Raw genomic sequence first — 22,873 nt, forward strand, 5'->3', positions numbered from 1 at the left:
GTTATAGAAGACATGTTGTGTTTTTACTGCATGTTATTTATTTATACACCCCATCCAAATTTTTGTTTTGTGTTCATGGCGATGGTGGTGCCCAGTGCTGCAACTCTTTCACCCAACGAAGCGTCTCTGCTGACGAATCTTTCGAAAGCGGCATGCTCTAACTTTCTGTCTGCTTCGTGACGTGCATCCAGATCCGTGCGAGTGGTGTTGTAAGCGATGTCGTGATCTTTGCATGCAGCGTCCAACGGATTCACACCCTTGTCTCCTCTCTCCAATCTTTTCTCGAGTTTGGTACCCGGTCCGCAGTACTGGTAGCCAGGTAGATGCATCTCGAAAGGTAACTTGTTGATGATGTCGTTTACGAGTCCCTTTCCTTCGGCCACGTTCCAGAATCTCGGAGGCAGCGTGTTGATGATTTTGATGAGGTAACCTATGCCCTTGTCGTCGTTCACGATGAAGTTGGAAAGTTTCGTGCTGATCATGTCCACGATGCCAACCTTCTCGTTGTAAAAATTACGATTGCCTGCATTCTCTTCGCCGGCTATCACTAACAATCGGTCCACGAGCTTCCTCACGTCGTCCACCCAAACGAATTCTTTGGGTAACGTGTTGTAGCGTTTGACGCCGCTGCCTGTTTTGACCTGGTTCCAAATCGGTTTGATGAGATTCCTGTACTTCTCGCCGCTGCTCGATTTCACCCTATTCTGCGAGGCGTCGTTGTTTTGGTACAAGGCATCCGTCATGATCAGAATTTCCTTGTAACTCTGGTAATCTTCGTCGGTGTAATCTTTCGGCTGCTTTTTGGCGACGAGTTCCCACAGTCCCACCGTACCCGGATACCTGGTCCAACTATCCTTCTCGCCTAAATTAACTTTAATGTCGTTGCCTTCGAAGGTCACCTTCGATTTTCCAATCTTCCACACCACACCGCCGCCTTCGTTGCTCTCCATGCTGGGATACAATCCGAACACTTCATCCTTGTCGAACTTTCCCGTGCTCAGGTAGTCTCGTGCCAAAGGTCCCAATTCGATCTTATCCGAAGACGACGACGTGCTACTTATTATGGCTTGACGTCGTGCCGGTACATCCTTCAGTTCGAACGGCGTCGAAGGAATGCTCGAAATGGGCGTGGGTACGGCGTAACTTTTAGCTGCGAACGGCACGAGTTCGTTGATCAAATTTTTATTTTGTTCCGTGACACTTTTAATTTCTTTACCTAGACCGCTGATGGCATCGATCACAGGTTGATCTTGACGTTTCTTCTCTTCGTAGGATCCGCGATTCTCGGATTTCCAACCTTTGAATCGCTTCACGAGGTATTCTCGCAACTTGAGATTTTCGTCTTCGATTTTTCGTTTCGTCATAACGTTATTTATACACGTCGTTTCTCACAACGTTGCAACGTTTAGAAAGTCGTTGATTTTGTTTCTGTATTTTCCGTCGTTGGGTTTCCTCGTCATGTCGATCGTCGCGAATCCGAAATCGTCACTGTTCCAGCAAGAAGAGCAGCAGCGTTCCGAAAATTGATTGTAGTTCATGTCTCCTCCTACGTAGTCATCGTACGCGTGCTTGAGGTTGGTGTGATCTTGACGAAACAAACATATGAAATTAGCGTTGTCGCGTAGTAACTGTTTTGGAATTTTGGAAAACGTTTGAGCTAGGTAAAAGCAATCCATTCCTTTGTGACGACCTTGCGTGAAAAAGTTGCGAATTTCATTTTGATTTTCCAGGATCATGTCGTCGAACACAACAACTGAATTTTCACGACAATCGTCCAGTGGAATGATTTCAGATGCGAACTTTGCAATGTCCAGACCATCGTACAGTTTCATCAGTTGCTGGTATTTGGTTTGCTCCAAACTTTTCGAGAACACGTACAGGTGCCTGTTCTTCCAATCTAACCAATTCGGTGCGAGGAGAAAATTGTCCACGAGCAGTGTCGTCTTTCCGCACCCCGAAGGTCCTACGATCAGACATCGTATGCTGTCGGGGAGCAATTCACCGTTCCTTTTCTTCGTTTGACTCTCCGAATCAGGTAGACGTTTCACGACGTTCCACGTACTCATAGAATCACTTCGTTCGAATCGATCCAACTCGTTTCCGGAAGTCCTAGCCATTTCACCAAAAGTTTGTCACCTCTCTTACGCAAAACTTTTTCGATAAGGTACGTGTCGGGGTATTTAGTTTTAGAGAGTTCCTCCTCGTAGAAGCGCCCCAATAAAATTTCACCGCCACTGTCCTTTATTATATACGTGTGACGGTTCCCGGGTAGAACTCGAACCACGGTAAAAAGTTCCGTGCTCCAGTTTCGTGTGAAACCCCTGTCGAACGTTCTCTTCAATTTACTGACCCTCACCTGGTCTCCAATTTTGTATTTAGGTTTCATTGTCGTGGGTGTGTACTTTGGACAGTAAACGCTAGAAATTAAACGTTGCTCGTCGGACTTGGTAACGTCAGCTGGCTTCATGCCTATCGTTCCGTGCACCGTGTGATTATAGTCGCTGACGAGTTCCGGAAGAATGGTGACCCACTTGTAGTTTCCCTGAAGCGTGAAGCGTGACCACATGCGCGATTTCAGAGTGCGATTGAATCTTTCCACGATGCTGGCCTTGACGTCACTGAAGGTCGAGTAATGTCGAACGTTGTGTTTCCGAATAAACTTTTGGAATACGGCATTGTAAAATTCCTTCCCTTTGTCCGTGTGCAGAAACCGAGGTCGTCTGCCACCGCTTTCGCGAAAAATTGTCTTGAATGCTTCCGTGACGCACGTTCCTGTTTTCGCCTTCAAAGGTAGAGCCCATGCGAATTTCGAAAACGTGTCTATGACGGTGAGGAGGTACTTGTTGCCCTTGTTCAATTTATGTACGTTTTTTAACTTGCCGCTACTCATCTCCACGAGGTCACTTTCCCAGAGGTCGTCGATTCCCTTGGTTACCACAGCCAAACGTCCGTAATTGCGACGTGCAGGTTTATGCAATTCTTGGACGATGGCTTGCCTTGACATTCTTTTTTAGAGATTACGTTTGAAGAGAAGTACCAGCGTGATGGGATTCAAAGAGGGTGGCACCTCGCTCGTGTTTTGAACGATCAGCTTATCGCCGGCACTCACGTCGAAAACGGTAAGATCTTCGTCTTCGTGTATTTCATATATGTTGCGCGTTTCGTTCCAACGTGCCAGAGGAATGTTTCCTGCTTTCTGGACACCACGATTCGATATCAAAGTCATGGTGGGAACGCTAGCTTTTCTGCCGTGAGACCAGTACGAAAATTCGTTCACTTGAATCGTGCCATCGAGGAGAAATTTGTAGTACGGATGATAAGGATGCAACATGTACAGTTTGTTACCTTCAACGAACGTGGAGATTCTCTGCTGATTGGGTACGCTGTTGATTTCGATGGCTTGCAGAGAATGCAGTTTAGCGAATTTAGTATCGACGCTAACGAGGTTGCTGTGAAGCTGACCCAGTGTGTTTTGTACGGGCACCAAATGCTCGACTATGGTATCCGTTACGGTAGAAAATGACGGTTTGATTTTCACTTCCACGTTCAACTGCTTGTAGCTTTCGTTGAGTTCTTGCAACTTGGCACCGAAAGAGGCCAGCGTCGATTCCTGCGTTGATTCCAGCACTCCAACTTGATCTCTGATGTTGACGACGATGTTCTGAAGGTTCTCGACTTGATTCAATTTCGAGCTCTTCTCGGTAAGATCGTTCACGATGCTTCGCATCTCTGTAAACTGCGTGTGAAGGTCGGCGACGCTCTGCGAAGTGGGCAGCGTCGACACCAGCGAAGCAAGTTCGTCTCGAATCTGTTCCACGTTCGCCGTTTCCGTTTCCAGTCGTTTCACCATACGTGATATGTTCCTTTTCAAAGCGTGTAATTCTTTGGAGGTGGGGAGATTGGCCACCCTACTCTCGAGATCGCTCAACGAACTTTTGATGTCACTCGAATCGGATAGCGCCGTCACCGCCGTTTTCAATTTTTCCAAATCTTCGCTCGAAGGTACGCTCGTCCGTAACGATTCCAAGTCACCCTGTATGTTGTCCAGTACGTGATGAAAATGAGTTAGATTGGATTCGACGTTCAAATTTTCTAAATATTGGATCTTCTGCTGAACCGTGCTTAACGTGTCTTGAATGCTCGTCAACGCTCTCGCTTCAGCGTGAATATTTTTAATTTCTTCGTTGATCAATTCCAGAGAAGCCTGAAGCGTAGCGATGGTGGTTTGAATGTGTTCGAAATCTTGATACGCCTCCAATTGAATTTTTATGTTCGCGACGCTTTTACCGATGACCTGCAGTTCGTCTGACGATGGTAGGTTCGTCATGGTATCTTCCAAAGTCTGTAACTTGGATTTGATTTCTTCCAAGGTGCCGGTGAATTCTTCTTGTAATTTGGAAACGACGACGTGCAAGCGTTCTGCATCAATATCTTTCACGACGGTCTGAAGTTCAGAGAAATTCTTTTCTATTGCGGAAGTTCGCTCTTCGATTTCGAGTTTCAATTTTTCCAAATCTTCATTTTTCGATTGAAATTGCTGTAATTTGGCCAAATCATTTTGAAGCGAATCCACGCTCAATTGTATATTTTGAACGTTGTCGTAAGAAGGTACGTCAACATAATTTTTTATCAGCGTCTTCAGTTCGGAATCGATTTTCAGAATAGGATCGAGACATTGCGTTTGGAGCGTAGCGATCTCAGATTCTAAATTTTTGTTTAAGGTCTCCTGCAAAGCAATCAAATCAGTCCTCAACTTCTTAACTCGAACGTCCAGCATGAGAATCTCTTCTGCATGGTCTACACGCTTGGTGTTGCCGAAAATGTCGTTAGGCATTTTGGTTAACGGTTATTTATAATAGAATAGACGATTCGTAATTCTACGAAGAGAGGAACGAGTTTGTCGTAATCCCCTAGGAGTTCCACGTAAAGATAATCTCCTGCAGACACATCGTACGACATGTTAGAAAGTACCTTGTCGTGCTTCATTCGAAAAATGTTCTTGCCGGTAGAAATTTTGATTTCGCCTGCGTTCTCCGGATTCACGGTGATTTGAAGTTTCCCCTCGATCGGAATTTCATAGAAATGTAAATTGTTATTGAAGACGTAAAACATCTTGCCCACATCGTCATTCATTTTCGTCCATATGCTGTTGAGGTGTACAATTAGTAGACCATTGAGTTTAGATAACACGGAAGGTAAGAGGTTATTGGAATTTGGTGATGCAGTGTCCATGTTGTTTTGTTTGCGAAAACCAAAGAGATTCATTGTCCTTGTTAGTTATTTAACACGATGTGCCTTTTGCCATTCTTCAAAACATACGGAGGAAAAGAGAAAAGGGAAGCCCGCAGGCGATGAAAAGTTGGAAGTTGTAATTATGTCATTAGATCACGATGAAGAAGAAAAAAAGTAAGAGTTGAATTTAATGAGCCTCGGTTTGGAGCGGGCTTAACGACATAATAACAGCTTGCAACTTTTCATCGCCCGAGGGCTCCTCTTTTCTCTTTTCCTCCGTATGTTTTGAAGAATGGCAAAAGACACAGCGGACTTCATGGCTATGGGGTTACAGTTAACACACGTCACATTTATCGCTTCCATTGCAGTGGCCCCACTCTCTCGTGTGGATTTGACAATCGAGAACACGTATCTTATTGTCTCTGGCATCCAGTGCTACTTTCGTTACACGCGTCGTGTACAAATCATGTAATTTATTCGCAATGCGATGATCGGTGCTGAGTTTTCTTTTACCTTGAAAGAGGCATTCTTTGTAGTCTTGCATGCTAAATTTGCTGGTACTTATTTTTCCCACCCCCTTCGCTTTCTTGATCTCTTTTTCTTCTTCTGCAATCTTTACACAGTACATTTTGGCACGAAGCCCCGCAAATTCGCTGATGTACTTCCCGCCAACTTCATCTTTGTATTTTCCAATCGTCATTTTGTTTTCTGCCGAATACAAGTGATGGCCTGATGGTAAGTTGCTAAAATCAAACAGATGCTTCATCTTAATCAGATCATGTTCGAGGCTTTAGGTGTTTTGGATTAGAAAAATGAAGCTATCCGTGTCAATGTAACATATTTGGATGTCATCTCCATAAAAAGGTTGAAACTGATCGTAGTACGATTGGTACATGTGCAATTTTGATAGTTCAAGGACGGTAGCACCTATGGCAATCGGCTTGTTGAGCATCACTTGCTTCTTGTTCCTCTCGACGAATACAAGATTCTCGTCGAAAATGGTGAAGTTTTTGAAGTAGGGGGACGCGACGATCTTCTCAAATTTCTTTTTGTCCGTGACCAACGTTGCGTCGATGTAATTACGCACGTTCTCCATCGTCTTGCCGTAGATGGCGTTATTGAACAGTTTGTACAGATCCTTGTCTGCAGGCGATGTCGATTGCGCTCTGCGGCGCGTGTTCTCGGTTATGTAGGGTTCCAGCCACTTGCTCTGTCGGAACTTCAATCCTCTATGAACTTTCTTCAGCTGCAAGCCGTGACTTATGTAGAATTGGAGGAGTCGGTAGTGCAGAACGTAATTCCGCTTGTTCTCCATGCTTAGTATTAGTTTTGGCTCCGATGATCCTCCAGGTGGCTTCTCTTTGGTGGGGGCCAGGGCCAATCCGTGATGTTTCTCGTGAAGCGTTTCGGGATAATCGAGATCCACTTCCAAGAAACAACCCCATTCGTTATCTTCGCTCCAGTTGAGAAAATCTTCGCAGGAGAGTTCCTCTTCGGTCATCCACGCGTAGTCGCCGATGGGAAGACACTGGGACATGGAGTGGCCGTACAGGTTGTTGACATCCCAGTAGACGATGTAGGTGTTGGGCTTCGATGCATCGTAACCAGGCGTATGAGGATTGTTTGCCTGAGCATGCCGTCGGGGACATTGGACGATGCCACCGCGTATTGCACTCTCCATGAAAGCATACTGTTCCTTCTCTGCGATGAGTCCCAGTTCCACGTTGGTGTATTTCATCATCGATTCCCAAGTCAATCCCGGCGTCGTGAAGAAATACGCAGGATCCAACTTGTATATCGCGATGCATCTCTTGCGAAACGATTCGAAAATGTCCATGAGAAGAGTCACGTCCAATTTCAGATAGAGATCGTGATAATCACGAAAAGTTTGGCAATTGAAGGCCGTCCACACACTACGAGCGTGTTCGTAGTCCTCTTCGGAACAGACGTCCTCCGTGAGATAAGAATAAAATGCCTCCCGGGGTGGAAGTTCCGTCTCGTCAAATTTGTCGAAATCGTTGACGTACTCGTAGGGGTAGACGCCCTTGCGACGCAACAGATTCAAATTTTCATCTCTCCCCGAAAAACACATTTGCCTGGTGGCCACAAGATCTTCGTCGCCAAGTTGAGATGCAAGGCTTGCGAGGCCGGAGGACAGGAAATTGTAAGAGTCCAGGATTCGCACTTCCACACTTCCTCCTTCTTGGAGAGGGATCCAAACTCTCACCGCAATATACTTCTCGCTCGTTCTAGGAATGATACTGATTCGAGAAGTTATGTTGTAGAGCTCTTTGACGAAGAGATGCGTATCGTACTTCTCCGTGTAGTGCAGAAACACGGCAACGAAATGCGACTCCTTAATTTTAAGATTGCAGGAATTACAGATGGTGCTCAGGAATAATCCATTCTGATGGTCATGGTGGACGACCTTGTGATTTTCGGCGGTGAAAGCCTGGTTACACTCCTCGCATCTTGTCGCCGCGTCATGTCTCCGTTGTTGTTCCGTCGTGAGAACAGGTGGAGAAACGTAAGAGCCTTTCAGGCTGGGTGCAAGTTCTCTCGCGCATTCCGCTATCTTCTTAACAAAATGTTTTGCCGCATCAGGTCCGCAATACAAGATGACATCATTCAATTTTTCTCCGTAGATAGAGAAACTGCAAGGCTCGTGGTGAAAAATTTGGATCGTGCTTGAGGTAGAGGGATCAGGGTTGCAAGACGTCATGGGAACTTGGAAGCTTTCAAAGTCGGCATAAAGGACAGCGGGATGGTGGAGAAGAGCCTGGTGTTTCTGAAATTTCATCTTGGTTCCGGGTTCCGGCATGACATCTTCGGGTTCTGCATTCACGGAGCCAAAACACTTGTGCTGTTCTTTCATCTTCTTACCCCCGCGAAAAATTCTCAAGCATCGATCGCAAATTTCGATCTTATCGTGATCCTTGGTGATCTGTCTTCCTACTAATCGTGAGAAATTCCGTATCAAACTGTAACGGCCATCTACAAGCAAGAGTCGAATTACATTATTCTGGCTTCTAGCAGGTCTTAAGACACGAATATTGCCGGAATCGTCAACCCCAAAGACAGAAATATCGATATCTTCTCCTTTTTCCTCTCTATAGTTTTTTAAAAATTGATTGATCTTATTTAGGGGCACAGGATAGGAAATTCCTCTCATCATATTCTCGTATCTTCCCTCGTATCCTCTGTAATTGGACAGGCGTTCGGGGTGAACATTATTAGCTGGGTGTAATGCGGCGATGACAGACCATAGGAAACTCTTCTGATCATTACTTTGTATGTTCAACACTGCATTTTGCCTTTTTTTTTTTGTTTTTGTTTTTTTTGAGCGCTGCGTAAAGGTTTGAAATTGCAGACTCGAAGTTCTAACATGTGACTGCGACCGCAAAGACTCCATCCACTTCCTCTACCTTCAAACTCTTCTTGTTTTTGTGTCAGGTGCTCAAATAGCCGTGTCACTATCTCGTCAAGATCCTCGTGATTGTCATCGTGTAAGCTTTCACACCCTACGTAAAAGCTGAAAGTGCTTGATTCGGACGAGACAATTTTCTCATACAGCAGGGTCAAGACGAGATGAATTTTAATTGCAACATTGACGAGGCAATCACGTAATTTATCGACTACCAGAGATTTCACATTGTCGAGGAAGATGCTCAAGTCACACTTTTCATCGCTTCCAGATTTATACGTCATGATGCGTGCACTTTTATTCAAAGCACCGCCTTCATGCGCATCAATGCGAGATTTCTTTGCCGGCGGGACTACGACATCATGTTCCGGTAGACGACATTTTTTCAAATGTCTAGCAATGTTAGGTTTAGAAATCAACTTCCCACAGTTGCGACATGCCACTTTCCCGCAAAGACCGGAGGGACCTGGTTGCGGTTCCATTTTTTCTCTCTGTTATTTATATATATACACAGAGAAATTTTTTTTGGGGGGGGGTTGTGATGGTGGTGGTGGTAGGGGAAAGCGCACTGAAACAGAAGGAAAAAAAGTTGAAAAATGCTAGACATTTTTTCCTTCCACATATATATTAGACGTGAACACTATGTATGTATGTGTGTGTGCACTGTTGTAGGAGGTGTGTGTCAATTTTTATGAGTCCTCTGAATATGTGTGTGTCAGACGCAAAACAAAAAATATAAATATATTATGAAAAAATAAAAACTTACCTTTCAAGACAGATAGAGAGACTTCAAAGTAAAAACTTGTAGCTCACTAAAACTTCCACAATGATATGTATGTATACTGCCAGACAAACAAATTAAAAGAATACTGAACTGCCACGATTGACGTTCACTATGATAATGATGTACAAAAGAAGAAACTGGTACATTATATAGGAACTCCTCTCCTTTTTCTCCTTCTCTCCTTCCTACTCCACGCGACTCTCTTTGGTGAAAACACAATGAGCGCTATAGTCAATGTCCTAGCAAATAAAACCCTTGTTGACTGATTCACTCATGCTATATTTTTTTTCAACAAAAGACTTTTGTGATGCGCACAATATTTTGTGGGGGACAAATAACAATAAACGGGACGTTGACAGTTCCACCCATGCATGTATTGTCGATTATTTCCCCATCGGTCTCTATTCCACGCCCCGTCAGGGTGTGGTGTGTGAAACGGGCGATCCCCAGCACAAAACTCAAAAAAAGCGGAAGATGCTGCTGTGCTCGCTTCCGCCGCATCCGCTTCTGATTCTATTGTTATCGGGGATGTGATGGATTCGTCGTTCAGGACCGTGGGAAAGCTGAAAAAATAGAATCTCTTCGGGCGGAAGAGGATGCAAGCTGAATAGGTTTGGGGAGGGGCTGCTGTGGATGTGGCGGCGGCGACGGCGTGGCGGTCGTATGCGTCGAAGCTGGTGGCAGCACGGGTAGTACTGCGATCAATTCTTGTGAATGTGATGATAATTCTTTCGAAAAGATAACGTCACCCAAACGAGTGCACGCTTCCAAAAAAAGATGAAACTTGCGAGCGAAATTGTGAATCACCCCCAATATGCGGGTACGGAACAAAAAAAATGGGTGAGGCTTCGAAGCCACGATGAATGTTCGACACCTGTCTTTTTTTTCAAAATTGCATTATTGTACGATGTCAGTTTTGGAAATGCTCGCAATATACTTTGCACGTTGCGTGAAAACAATAATCTCACCTCGGACGAAACGATTATTTCTCGCTGTGCAAGCTCCGGGATGGCAGCTAACGTTTGAGTTGATGCTCCTCTCAACTAATCAAAAATTGATTTCAATTTTTCCAAACCACTCTCGAGTGAGGGCAATCAGGCAATTTCGAATTTGCGCGAAGGCTTCTGGGTTGGTTCGAAAAATAGTTTGGTCTGTGATGAAAATGTTACATTGAGCGACGAAACACAATTTCTCCACAGGGACGGGAAAAATTCTACCGAGCGTCGCTATCCACGCGAACATTAGAAATTGCCTGAATGCCTTGGGGGCTTGGCATAAGATTATCGATTTTCGTTTTTTTTTAGAGAATAATCTATGTAAGATTCTAGCATCGAGAATGAACAACGTTGATTGAATTTTTAACAATATTCGCAGTACAAATCTAAACTCGTGATGATTTTCGCCGCTACCACGCACCCTGGCGAGGTTATAGGGGCCAGGGATCCTAAAAAAAAAAACAATTATTATTATTTGTTTGCTTGCGTCACAATACAGAAAATAATGAGAGGCATACGCGCGCGCGCGCGTGTGTGGCACATCGTTCCCTCCCCGAGAGAGAGGTTTACAAAGGTCACGATATATAAACATTTGGTCCCGGACTTGGAAAATTACGATAAGGTGCACTCATCCTTCAAAAGATGAGAGGATGAGAGAATGAGAGAATGAGAGAATGAGAGAATAAGAAAATGAGAGGATGAGAGGATGAGAGAGTGAAAATAATGAGAGCCATACGCGCGCGCGCGTGTATGTGCCACATCGTTCCCTCCTCGAGAGAGAGGTTTACAAAGGTCACGATATATAAACATTTGGTCCCGGACTTGAAAAATTACGATAAGGTGCACTCATCCTTCAAAAGATGAGAGGATGAGAGGATGAGAGGATGAGAGGATGAGAGGTATACGCGCGCGCGCGTGTGTGTGTGTGCCACATCGTTCTCTCCTCGAGAGAGAGGTTTACGAAGGTCACGATATATAAACATTTGGTCCCGGACTTGGAAAATTACGATAAGGTGCACTCATCCTTCAAAAGATGAGAGGATGAGAGGATGAGAGAGTGAAAATAATGAGAGGCATACGCGCGCGTGTGTGTATGTGCCACATCGTTCTCTCCTCGAGAGAGAGGTTTACGAAGGTCACGATATATAAACATTTGGTCCCGGACTTGGAAAATTACGATAAGGTGCACTCATCCTTCAAAAGATGAGAGAATAAGAGAATGAGAGAATGAGAGGATGAGAGGATGAGAGAGTGAAATTCACTCATCACTGCTTTTCTGCGCCGTGAAACATCGTCAGCGCAATAAATGAGGCGCGGAACGGGGAGAGAAAGTGAGTTTTTCAGGTTTTTGTAGTCGTTTGGTCAAGAAATCAGAGTTGCGGTGAAAGGCATATTTACTATCTACTGGCCAAATCCAAAAACATACGGTAATTTTTGCCATGGTTCCAATGTTGGCCCAAAGTGTAGTTTTTATGTTGGGCCAACATATGGTTTTTACTTGGGCCATTGTACTGCAAACTAAAGTACAGATATTGCGCAATTCTGAAAAATGGGGTCACCAGACATTAAAAAAAATCTGAAAAGTTACATTTCCTCTGCTGAGGAGTGTCAAGAGTGTCTTTCTTTTACTATGTTTGGTACCGTTGACCATAATTCAACCTAGGATTGAAATTGAAACTATCAAATACTTACTTACCCCAGATTAAACTATTTAGAGACTCTGCACCCAAGTAAATGAAAACCATCACAGCTGATTGTAATAAAATGAAAAGGAACCGTTGAGGCCAACTCATTAATGCAGAAAATTCGTATAGCCACTGCCCAGTTACAAAATAGTACAGAAATGACCTAGAATAACACATACAATAAGGTGTTATATTTAAATTATTTGCATGCCGATAATACAATTAGCATTAAATTTGAAAGTTTTTCAAAATCAAAGAAGTCTTAATTTGCAAATGACAACAAACAATAAGTAAAAGCATTAAAGCACAGCACTAGTTTATGGTTCAAGAGTAAGAAGTGGTGCAGGTGGTACTAGTGTAGCCTTTTATAAAATGCCTTATTAATATTAATATTTGGTCCTCCCTGATGTTGTTGTCTTGTAATCAGGGGTCCTGGGTTCGATTCAATTCAGATAACAATAGGAAATAGGGCCAGAAAGTACTAAGAATAAAGCATGGCTGCAATATAAAACATAGAGTGTGTGCCAGTGCTCTTCTTTTGTTGCACTACAGCCCTTGGTGGGCTCTGGCATCCCAAACAATCTTCCTCTACATCATTCTGTCTTCAGCTACATTATTCCAATTAAGTACATTCATCCTTTTCAAATCATTCTCAACCGCATCAATCCATTTTTCCCTTGGTCTTGTTCCCCATAGTTTCTGGTTTAATACCAAGTGTGGTAACCTGTCTTCCACCATTCTCATCAGTTGTCCTGCCCATGTCAAACGTTGTGATTTGATGTATCTCCCCACATGTTCATGTTGGATCAACTCTTCTAGCTCCATGCTATTCCTAATTCTATAGGATCCATCTTCATGTTTAATTGAGCCAAAAATCTTTCGTAAGATTTTTCTTTCAAAGCACATTACCTTGCTTTCTGCTTTGGATGCAAGTTTCCAGGATTCTGCACCATAAGCTATCACCGGTCTGATCCGGGTTTGATTCCCGGTGGAGGCACATAGTTGTTCGGATCCACTTTAAACTGTAGGCCCAGTCCCAATTAGCTTTACTATGCATAAAGTGGACTTAAAACACCAACTCAATCAATCACCGGTCTGATGAGTGTCCTATATAGTCTTAATTTTGTGTTCTTGGAGAGGCTCTTGGACTTGAATGTAGAAGGGCTCCAAGGTAGATAAAAATGGAAACTCCTTCAAAACAGTATGTGCCTACATTCAGATCCATGGGATTTCGTCTGGTTGGCGATCTGGACATTCGCATGTATCTCGTTTTGGTTTCATTAATTAATAGTCCAGTTTCTCTGGATTTGCTATCTATCTTTAAGAAAGTGCCATTATGATCTGCAAGGGTCCATGATATTATCACAATATCATCAGCATAAGCGAGTATCTGAGTTGTTTTGTAGAATATGCTCCCTCGTTTTTGCAGTGGACCGATAATATCACGTAGCACAATAAAAAAAAATTGAAGTGGACAGTGCATCCCCTTGTCTCACCCTATTTCTATTATAATAGTTGGTGAGACTTCACGCTGCACCATGACTCCAGCTTTGTATTTTCTAAAGTAATTTTAATCAGTCTTATTAATTTATCAGGGAATCCTACTTTCTATAATACCTTAGTAATCCCTGCTCTGTGCAAGCTATCAAATGCTCGCTGGTAGTTTATAAATAGAAGGTGCAGATCTATATTATGCTCATAGAACTTTTCCATAATTTGGTTTATGGTGAAGATGTGATCTATAGTAGATCTATTTGAATGGAATCCACACTGATATTCCCCTAGCATTTCTTCTGCTATTTTAGATGCTCTCATGTACAGAATATTGGAGAATATTTTGTATCCAATATTTAGCAAGGTTATTCCTCTGTAGTTACCACAATTCATTTTATCACCTTTTTTATGGACTGGAAAGATAACTCCATATCTCCAGCTACTGGGTATTTTCTCTTGGTCCCATATCATGCAAACTAACTAGTGGACTTTCTTCCAGAGTGCTTCTCCGCTGCTCTTAAATACCTCTGCAGGGAGCAAGTCTTCTCCAGGTGCTTTATTATTATTTAATTTCAATATTGCACATTTCACATCATCGACCGATGGTCTTTCTAACTCACATTCTGTGACTTGGAGCTTCATCCACAATATCTGTGAAGTTAAATTTATAGAGCTCCGGAAAAAATTCTGCCCATCTTTCCAGGCACTTACTTTGATCCATAAGTAGCTTCCCATCTTTATCTTTACATATGTGTAACCTTGGTTGATATCCAGTACTAAGATTTCTAACAGGCTTGTACATTTGTCTCGTATTACCCTCTGTCTGATGTTCCTCAATTTTCCTTACTCTTTCCTCCATCCATTGTTTCATTTTCTTCCTACATAATTTAGTGGCTTCTTTCCTAGCATTTTTGTATGCATCCATAGATGATCTTGTTTCCCTTTGCAGCAGCTTTTTCCACAATTCGTTTTTCTTCTGTACTATTGCGCTGCACTCATAATCATACCAATCTTTTCTATCAGATCTCTTCCTTTGTCGTAGTATCTCTTCCGATGTTTCAGATAGAATTTTCTTGATATCATTCCATATTTTCTCAATGTTGTTAGTATCATTCCCATCACGTAGCTGCTGATGTATGTCTTTCTGAAAAGTTATCTTATAGCTGTCCTTCTGTAACTTTTCTACATCCTATCCAAACCTCTGTTTTCCTTTAATTTTACCTACATTGGACAATGGTCTATCTGATTCGTATATGTTCTGCAAGGAGCTTTCCAGGTGCCTTTGTGGATATCCTTTCTGGGGAAATGGGTACTTCTTACAAGCATCTTATTTTGTATACAGTTCTGTACTAATATCCAGCCATTCTGACTGGTGACTAAATGCAAAGAGTTCTTCCCTTCCACCTATTTAACGTCTGCTTGTCTGTCAATTTTTGCATTAAAGTCACCCATGACAAGTAGCATATCATGTCTATTTGTGCTTTCATTTAATGAGTCTAACTCATCATAGAATGTTTCCTTGTCCAGCTCTTCTGCATCCTCTGTAGGTGCATAAGCAGAAATGATGGAGATGTTGTAAAACTTGCATTTAAGTCTGATTTTACACAGTCGATCATTTACTGGTGTACATTCCATCAATAATTTCCTAACTTTTTTAATAACCCACAGCGCGACAGCCCTTGAGAGCCTTGGCTTACCTACCGACTGCTGGTCTCCCTCCCACACTGTTCCTCCGTCACCTGTTATAGCGTGGAGATCTTAGACCAGTATTGGGGTGATGGGTGATCAGCCCGACGAACCCCCAGCCATTGTTGTAGGTCTTCTTGACCGGGTTACGCTCCCTCACTCGGAGCTTCCCAATTTCCTCACGATTGTGGGTTGCCACCGGCCCTATACGTAGGCCGAATAAATTCCGACCAGAGCCGGATTCGAACCTACGTGTCCCGCAGCGAACGATCTCAAGACGAGTGAACGCCTTAACCCGCTCGGCTAACTTCTTTACATATTATAAAGCCTGTACCCCTGTGCCCTCTAGTTTCCGCACCACTGAACAAAACTGTGCAGCTTTTCTTGTCTATCTGACCACTCCCAGGCCATCTTATTTCTTTCAGTGCCATAACATGCAATTTATACTTTGTGAATTCATCAACAATTTCTGACAATTTGCCAGCCTGTAGCATTGTTTGCACATTCCATGTTGCCATCCTCAGATCATTTGCCTTAACTCGTAGCTGTGTTCGTCGTCTAGTTTCATAGCTTATCCAAGGCTCATTGTTGGGTTGGGTTTCTGGACAATAGGCAATTTTTCCCAAGGATTGGGTTGTCAGCCCAATGCCTCAACCCCCAAGCTGGAGGATCGGGATTTGTGTTGGGTTTACACCACTCCTTACAGAGCGCTCTCTACCCATGGTTTTCTGTCAGAGTTTTCCTTCCCTTAGCCTTTGGGCTAATCCCTATCTGCAAGGCAGCGGGGGCAGCACTTATTTACTGGCGGTGCTTGTTCGCCATGACACCAGGTCGTTATCAAGCATTGTGGTATTTGATGAGTGTAGTGCTGCCATGAACCACACTCCCACGCTCTGATGACCTGGCCACCTTGGTTCGGGGGGGACTCTAGTCTTGCCATCATTGCCCCAAGTCTGCATATCTACAGACCGTTCTGCTATCCACAACCCTGCGGACCCACCCCGGGGTCCCCGTGCTCAAAGTGGGAAAATGTAGAGTGATGCTTTGCCCCGGTTAAGAAAATTATCACAAAGCATCCCCACCACTAAGATAATTTGAATAGGCACTTAACCTGCTATTCTTCATGGACCCCCTTATACATGTTTTTATGCTATAATTTCATCATTATAGAATTATGTGACACTTTTCTAGATATCTCAGGGAGGGCAAGGGTTCCCCCTCTGCAGGCGCCCTTGCTCGAAGTGGAAATTCTTAGGGGGAGAATGCTTGGTCGAGTTTGGAGATAGTTGGTGGATCCCAATGATTCAACATGGAGTCAAAGAAGCATGGGGGAAATGCTAACACGAATTAACCCACCTGGGGGAATCCTTTATGCAAATTTTGTTAACTGGGGAGCAGTGCGGTTCGCATACGAGTGTTCATAATAATGTTTTTGTACTGAATGCAGATTTACTCCTCTCCCTTGTAACTTCATATTCAATTGAAAAAGTGAGAATAACAGTTCAACTTATTTTCAACAATTTTCCCCAAAATTCATGCTATATTTGAAGTAATACAAGAAGGACCATGGGGAAATTGTCCCTCTCCCCCTTAAAATCTGCCAGGTTTAGCGAATTCTCGCTAAAGTTTGCAACTATGTAGCACAGACACTTTCGAGTCCCCCTAGACATGCCTTGTATATCCTGCACTCTGGTGCCGAATGTAAGAAGTATTGATGCTTGCATCAGTGTTCGCTCAGCGAAGTGAACATCTTTGGGATATAGTGGCAAACAGCCCCTTAGCTGTCAGCTCTATGCAACACGCACAGCAATTGCGTTCAACGCCCTCCATGGAACACTGTGGGGGTCAGTGTTACCAACTATCTAGAGAAGTTATCAGACGTGAAAGAAGTCGTATCAGAGTAAATTGTGTATATACTCGTACATCAAACATAGTATTTCTTCAAATAAATATATGTAGGTCTATGTTTGTGTGCATTTAATATGTACGTAATTTAAGTCATATACATGAGTGTTCATGTGCTCATGCACATTATCAGGCGACATGCCTGCTGGGGAGATATCATCCCCCCATGTTTCCCCCAACTTCAAGCACTGGTAGGTATCGAAAATTATGTGTGGAACAGACTTGGACAAGGAAAGAAAAACGCAGGAAATGAGGAGATTTGACAGAGTGGTGAAGAACAGATCAGGGATAATTCAGGTGGTTTGGACATATGAATAGGAGGAGGCCAGAGGCAACATCCACAACAAAGTTGATAAAAAGTAAAAGGGAAAGCCAAGCAATGATATAGGTCGAAAGAGCAGGGAGTGGAGACTAAAGGAGGAGAGGACAGGATTAGAACACAGTGAAAAGAGAGAAGTGGTGAAAGATCATAAGGATATGGACAGACTTCTATGTCAACGAAACCAGAGACTGAAAATGGTGAAGGATTATGACGAATTTTGTGAAAATTTTATACAAATAAAAGAATGGAAGGAACATACAATGCACTACAATGTCATGTTTAGGAATCATGTTAGGGGTCTATGACTATTATCTTCTATATATTTTACCCTATTTTATGTATGTAGATAATATGTATGTGTGTGTGTGTGTTTAAGGAATGGTCCAAATGGGATGAAAGTCTCCCCGATGGCATACTGGTAAGATTGATTGATTGATTTGGTTTATTAAGTCCACTTTATGCACTGTAAGGCTAATCCGGACTGGACCTACAATTTAAAGTGGGATCCGAACCACTATGTGCCTCCACCAGATATCGAACCCGGGACCCCTTGATTAAAAGGCAACGACGCTACCACTGCACCATCGGGGAGGCTCACAAACTGGTAAGATCATCGCCTTGAATTCAAAGGATCCAGGTTAGCCTACCTGTGCATACAGTGGACTTAAAACAAACAAAAATGGAATGAAGGAAAACTACTATCAACGTTTCCCATGCACTACTGATGAGACATATGCACAACTATCTGGAAGGTATTTTAATATAAATACTGAATAGTTGTTAAAGAGGAAAAACCAACATCAAATGTACAATTACAAAGGAAAGGGAAGATAATTTACTTTAGTAGATACCACATGAAAATGTATTCTTACCATATATGATAAATCAAAATAAATGCTAATGTTCCAAATATTCCTGCTCCTCTCTTTGGATAGGTGTGATGTGAAGTTATCAATTCTCCAACCATGCATAGAAAAATTGCTGTGTGGCATATGTGATTGAGCCACACTGGGTAAATCCCATCAAAAGATCGAGGGTGTATAATTTCACGGTCATAGTTATAGAAGCCCCAGAATGTGAAACATACAATCTACAAAGAAAGATACAGAAACAAAGTAAATATTTTTACTACAAAAAAGCAATATTTCTTCTTTTAAATGATGGATTTCAAAATTTCTAAATATTACAAATTTCTCCTCTGCTTCAAACTGCAAACAAAATTAAAATGTTGTACATACTTTATATATAGAATTATTAATAAATATAAGTAGATTTATGTAAATGTAGCTTCTCAACTAAGACAGTAAATAATGGTTGATTCTGGATGCTCTAGAAATATAAAATTTAGTTCAAAGGTAGGGGAGTTTCAGATTTGAGAACTGAATTTATGAAAAATAATTTTCTAACTTATATAAAAGAAATAATCATGTGGATTAAATATTACTCACCATAGACATTGGAAAAGCCAAGGATGCAAAAATAAAATCTTTCACTTCAGTTACGTGTGTAAGATTAATGGATATCCCTTGAAGTTTTCCACAATCCTCTATTATGCATGCAAGATAATAACTGATTTGAACAATCTGAAAGAATGCAATTTGTATGTTATTTTGTAATAAAGATAACAATGGCGAACACTTTATTCAAAAGAGGGGTTGTGACAACTACAAAACTTCCAGCCACACCTTCACATATCACATATGTATGTCTTTTCTGCCTTATACTAGCATGTATGACACTTTATCTTTAATTCCACACTATGTTGAAAAAAATATTCAGTGCCAGCTGACCACCCAGCTCCTAGACAGGGACAGAGTCCGCCAATAAAGATAACTATAGATGAGACTTAATCACTGTTTTTGTAAGTATCAGGGAAGAGGATATGTTGTTCTTACAAACAAATTACATATCTTAAAACAGCTTTAAAGCGATGTGGATATTTATGATTTTCCAGAATAAAATGTCCTAGTTCTGAGTTGTTGCTGGTTTTGGTAGGAAAACTGCATTTCTAATAAAGTAATAAATCAGTACTAAAATATCTTAGGAAATATTACTATTAATAACTATGTCCTGTAAATTACTATCATAATTAGTACTGTATTTGCCGACATATAAGATGCACTTTTTTCCTTTAGAAATAGGTCTGTAAAACGCCGATAGTCAGTTTTTGATAACCTTTATTTCTGGAAATTTTCTCTGTTCTGATTTACACTATTTCTTTCTTTCTTGATTCCTTGCGGTGATAAAAATGTATTTTTTTCTAGTCAGATCAGGTAAGTTATTTGTTGCAAGTAGACCTCCATGTTACTTTACGTTAGAAATACTGTAAATTAATTAAGAATTCAGCGATAAAGTTTTTTTCCTCAGAAAAGGGGGTACATCTTATATGCCGGCAAATACAGTAGTTCAATCCAATACCATTCTGCCCAGCAAACTGAAGTGATGAATTTGTCCCTATTGCTTATGAAGTATCATAATTTAGAGAGAGTCTTACAGAGTCCAAAGCTACCTGGCACCTGATAAGATGCATGGAATTTCAGTTCAATATCAGTCACAACATTTATGTCAGACTGTTAGTTCTATTTTTAAAATATATTTACTACATTTTATATGCCTCATTTTTTTTTATTTCGTGTCCCCTTTTCCAAGCAATTTTCCTCCAGCGGAGGCCTAGAACTTTATATCCCTATTCCCCCCCCAAATAAATAAAATAAAAAGTAAAACAAAAACCCACCTCTCCCATAGAGCAGTTAATGACCACACCTTGTAATCATTAGTGGTGGGCACACATTCCACTCAAATCTCACCTAACTACAGATCTAAACAGATTGGTCTATCAGTTCCTAAAAGCTGCTATTTAAATATTGGGATGGCACAGTGGTGGCATCGTCGCCTTGTAATCAAGGGTCTCGGGTTCGATACCCAGTGGAAGCACATAGTGGTTCGGATCCCACTTTAAACTCTAGGTCCAGTCCCGATTAGCCTAACTGTGCATAAAGTGGACTTAAAACACCAAATCAATCAAAGAATTAAATATTGGGAAATTTGCGTGTATATGATTACAATGGGATTTTCGTCTTCCTCACTATTACAACAAATAAAAAGATCACAATATTATTTGAAATGAAACTAACCAGATTCCACAGTGTAAGATAAGACAGACATTTAATTCCATTGGCAAGAAGGTGTTGTAATTCAGTGGGAACTCGCATAATAAAACATCGAAAAAAGAGAGCAAATATGAATGCGCCACATATTATTAAGTGGTATAAGAATATTAAAAAATCTAACATTTTTCTCTTAACTATATAACGTAATGACAAAATGTTCAACAGGTGCGTGCACAAAACTTTTCTTCCTGCGAACGCGCGATCAAGTTCAGCGTCATATTGGAACCAATCACCATGGCAACGACACTATTACCAGGTCGTACTCATTAACTTAAACGGAAGAACCAGAATTTTGGAGATTCGATGTTATACAAATATACATTATGTTTATTGCTCCATAAAGAGTACAATCCAAATTTATTTATTGCAAAAATTGAAAATAGCTTCTCCTTGAGCAATGTGGTCTCATATCGGACTTGGATCGAGGTATCGATAATTGTATCGATTCAACAGTAGCCAATCGTGGCAACTGCTTTTCCCGCGTTTTCCGGCTACTTGTTAAGGAAAGACCTGAAGAATTGTCCGTGAAAACTTTCACGTTATTAAAATAAGTGATAGAAAGAATTAGTTTCAACTGTATCTAGAAATAATTCATACATAAGATGGCAGCCCCGGAGGTAGACCATCGTTTGAGAGATATCCAAAGAGAATATTTGGACTTCTTGGATGATGAGGTAAGTTGTTTGTTGGTTAACAGACCATTCTTCCACTTGGAAGTTTCTTTGTGCAGATGCTCGAAATAGAGTTATCAGTAATTTCGAGCAACCTTTATGGTTGGAAAATGTGTATTAATAGGTACAAGTTCAAAAACCTTATTTTTCACCGAAATTGAAACTTGTGTGCACATTGCAGGTAGTTTGTTTCATGGTTCGTAAACTGATGATACTTGATTCTTTATTAATTTTCATTTATAACTTAATTATGGCCTAGACTATTTTTCACTAGGTGGTGAAAATAGCATGTGGTGCTATTTTCACCAGCTGCTGAGAACAGAGTATGTGTCTATTTTAACAAGCAAAATAATTACCTGAATCATACCATAATATTGTATTTTATCTTATATATTCATTGGCAGTGTTGCTGAACTTACTAAGAAGTTATTTTAAATTAAAATGGGTGTGACTAATATTGTCACCAGGTAGTGAGAATAGCAGAAAGTGCTGAAACCAGAAATTGCATGATCAGTTGTTGCGAATTATTTACTGAAGTAATTTTAATGCTAATAGCCCTAAACCCGACCTGCCTAACCAAACAACAAAAGCATTTAGGAACCTAATATCCCTTCATACTCATAGGGAGCGGAAGTTGATGAAATGTCATTTTTTTTTCTGACATCTCTGACATGATGCCCATTAAATATACACAAGGTAACACTTTACTATACCTGAGACAGATTTCTTCAAATTTACAGGAGAAAGTACTTACGCAAATCATTTTCTGTAGCGTTGTTGATGTTCGGGAATGTAATTTTGATTCATTTTAATGCGAATGCATGTGGTTTTGTACGAAAATCTATTTCCGACGCGCTATTGCTGCTGCCGCCATTTGCTTCCTGCATGAGAGCACAATACGCTCTCGTATTGTCCGTATATGCTAAATTGAATGAAAGGAGTGCTAATGGAACCAAACCTAACAGGCCTAACCTAACCTAGTAGGCATACCTCGTCCCCGTGATGGTTTGTGGGGCTATCGTGAATTTTTGGGCTAACATCAATGGTTTTGTGGCTCAAGGAACGATCAACGGTAAGCTATCGCCATGTTGTGTGTGGAAATAAACAAGAACAGTAAGTACTCGTAAATGTAAGAAATATACATTACTTTCCTAACAAATTAAATTATTTCACCTAAATAAGTGTTCAGGAATGCAGAATAGTACGTTAGCAATGTAAAAAAGTGCGAAAGAAATGATTCCCAGGTGTCTCAGGTATAGTAAAGTAGTACCTATACACAATATTACACTTCGTCTAGAACCCAAAAAAGGTAATGGTAACAGTTCGTTATATCGGAGACACATTTCTTCATTTTTACAGAAGAAACTACTTACGGAAATGTTTCTCCAAGCTTTCCAATGTTCATGGAGGTATTTTCTTGGTAAATGTCTGTTATATCGGAGACACTTTTCTTCAAATTTACAGGAGAAACTACTTACGGAAATGAGTTTCTGTTGCATTTATCA

At 41.4% G+C, this 22,873-nt stretch overlaps 2 protein-coding genes across 3 annotated transcripts in view; one reads left to right on the forward strand and one right to left on the reverse strand.

Annotated features, from left to right (window-relative positions):
- Positions 1–20,905, reverse strand: part of LOC145981977 (androgen-induced gene 1 protein-like) — a 33,094-nt gene extending 12,189 nt beyond the window's left edge. The window contains exons 1-4 of the mRNA XM_083115491.1: positions 20,662–20,905; positions 18,976–19,110; positions 18,400–18,617; positions 12,132–12,283 (exon numbers count right to left, since the gene is read on the reverse strand). Coding sequence (XP_082971617.1) covers positions 12,132–12,283; positions 18,400–18,617; positions 18,976–19,110; positions 20,662–20,820 — 664 coding nt within the window. The 5' untranslated portion in view covers positions 20,821–20,905. The remainder of the gene's footprint in view (positions 1–12,131; positions 12,284–18,399; positions 18,618–18,975; positions 19,111–20,661) is intronic.
- Positions 20,906–21,174: 269 nt separating this feature from the next.
- Mcm3 (minichromosome maintenance 3) overlaps positions 21,175–22,873 on the forward strand; it is a 59,875-nt gene continuing 58,176 nt past the window's right edge. For both annotated transcript variants that reach the window (XM_083115637.1, XM_083115638.1), the window contains exon 1: positions 21,175–21,371. In XM_083115637.1, the coding sequence (XP_082971763.1) occupies positions 21,300–21,371 (72 nt within the window). In that variant the 5' untranslated portion in view covers positions 21,175–21,299. The remainder of the gene's footprint in view (positions 21,372–22,873) is intronic.

Source organism: Lepisma saccharinum, chromosome 30, assembly GCF_977018435.1.
Source record: "Lepisma saccharinum chromosome 30, izLepSacc3.1, whole genome shotgun sequence".
In the NCBI taxonomy this organism is placed as follows: Eukaryota; Metazoa; Arthropoda; class Insecta; order Zygentoma; family Lepismatidae; genus Lepisma; species Lepisma saccharinum.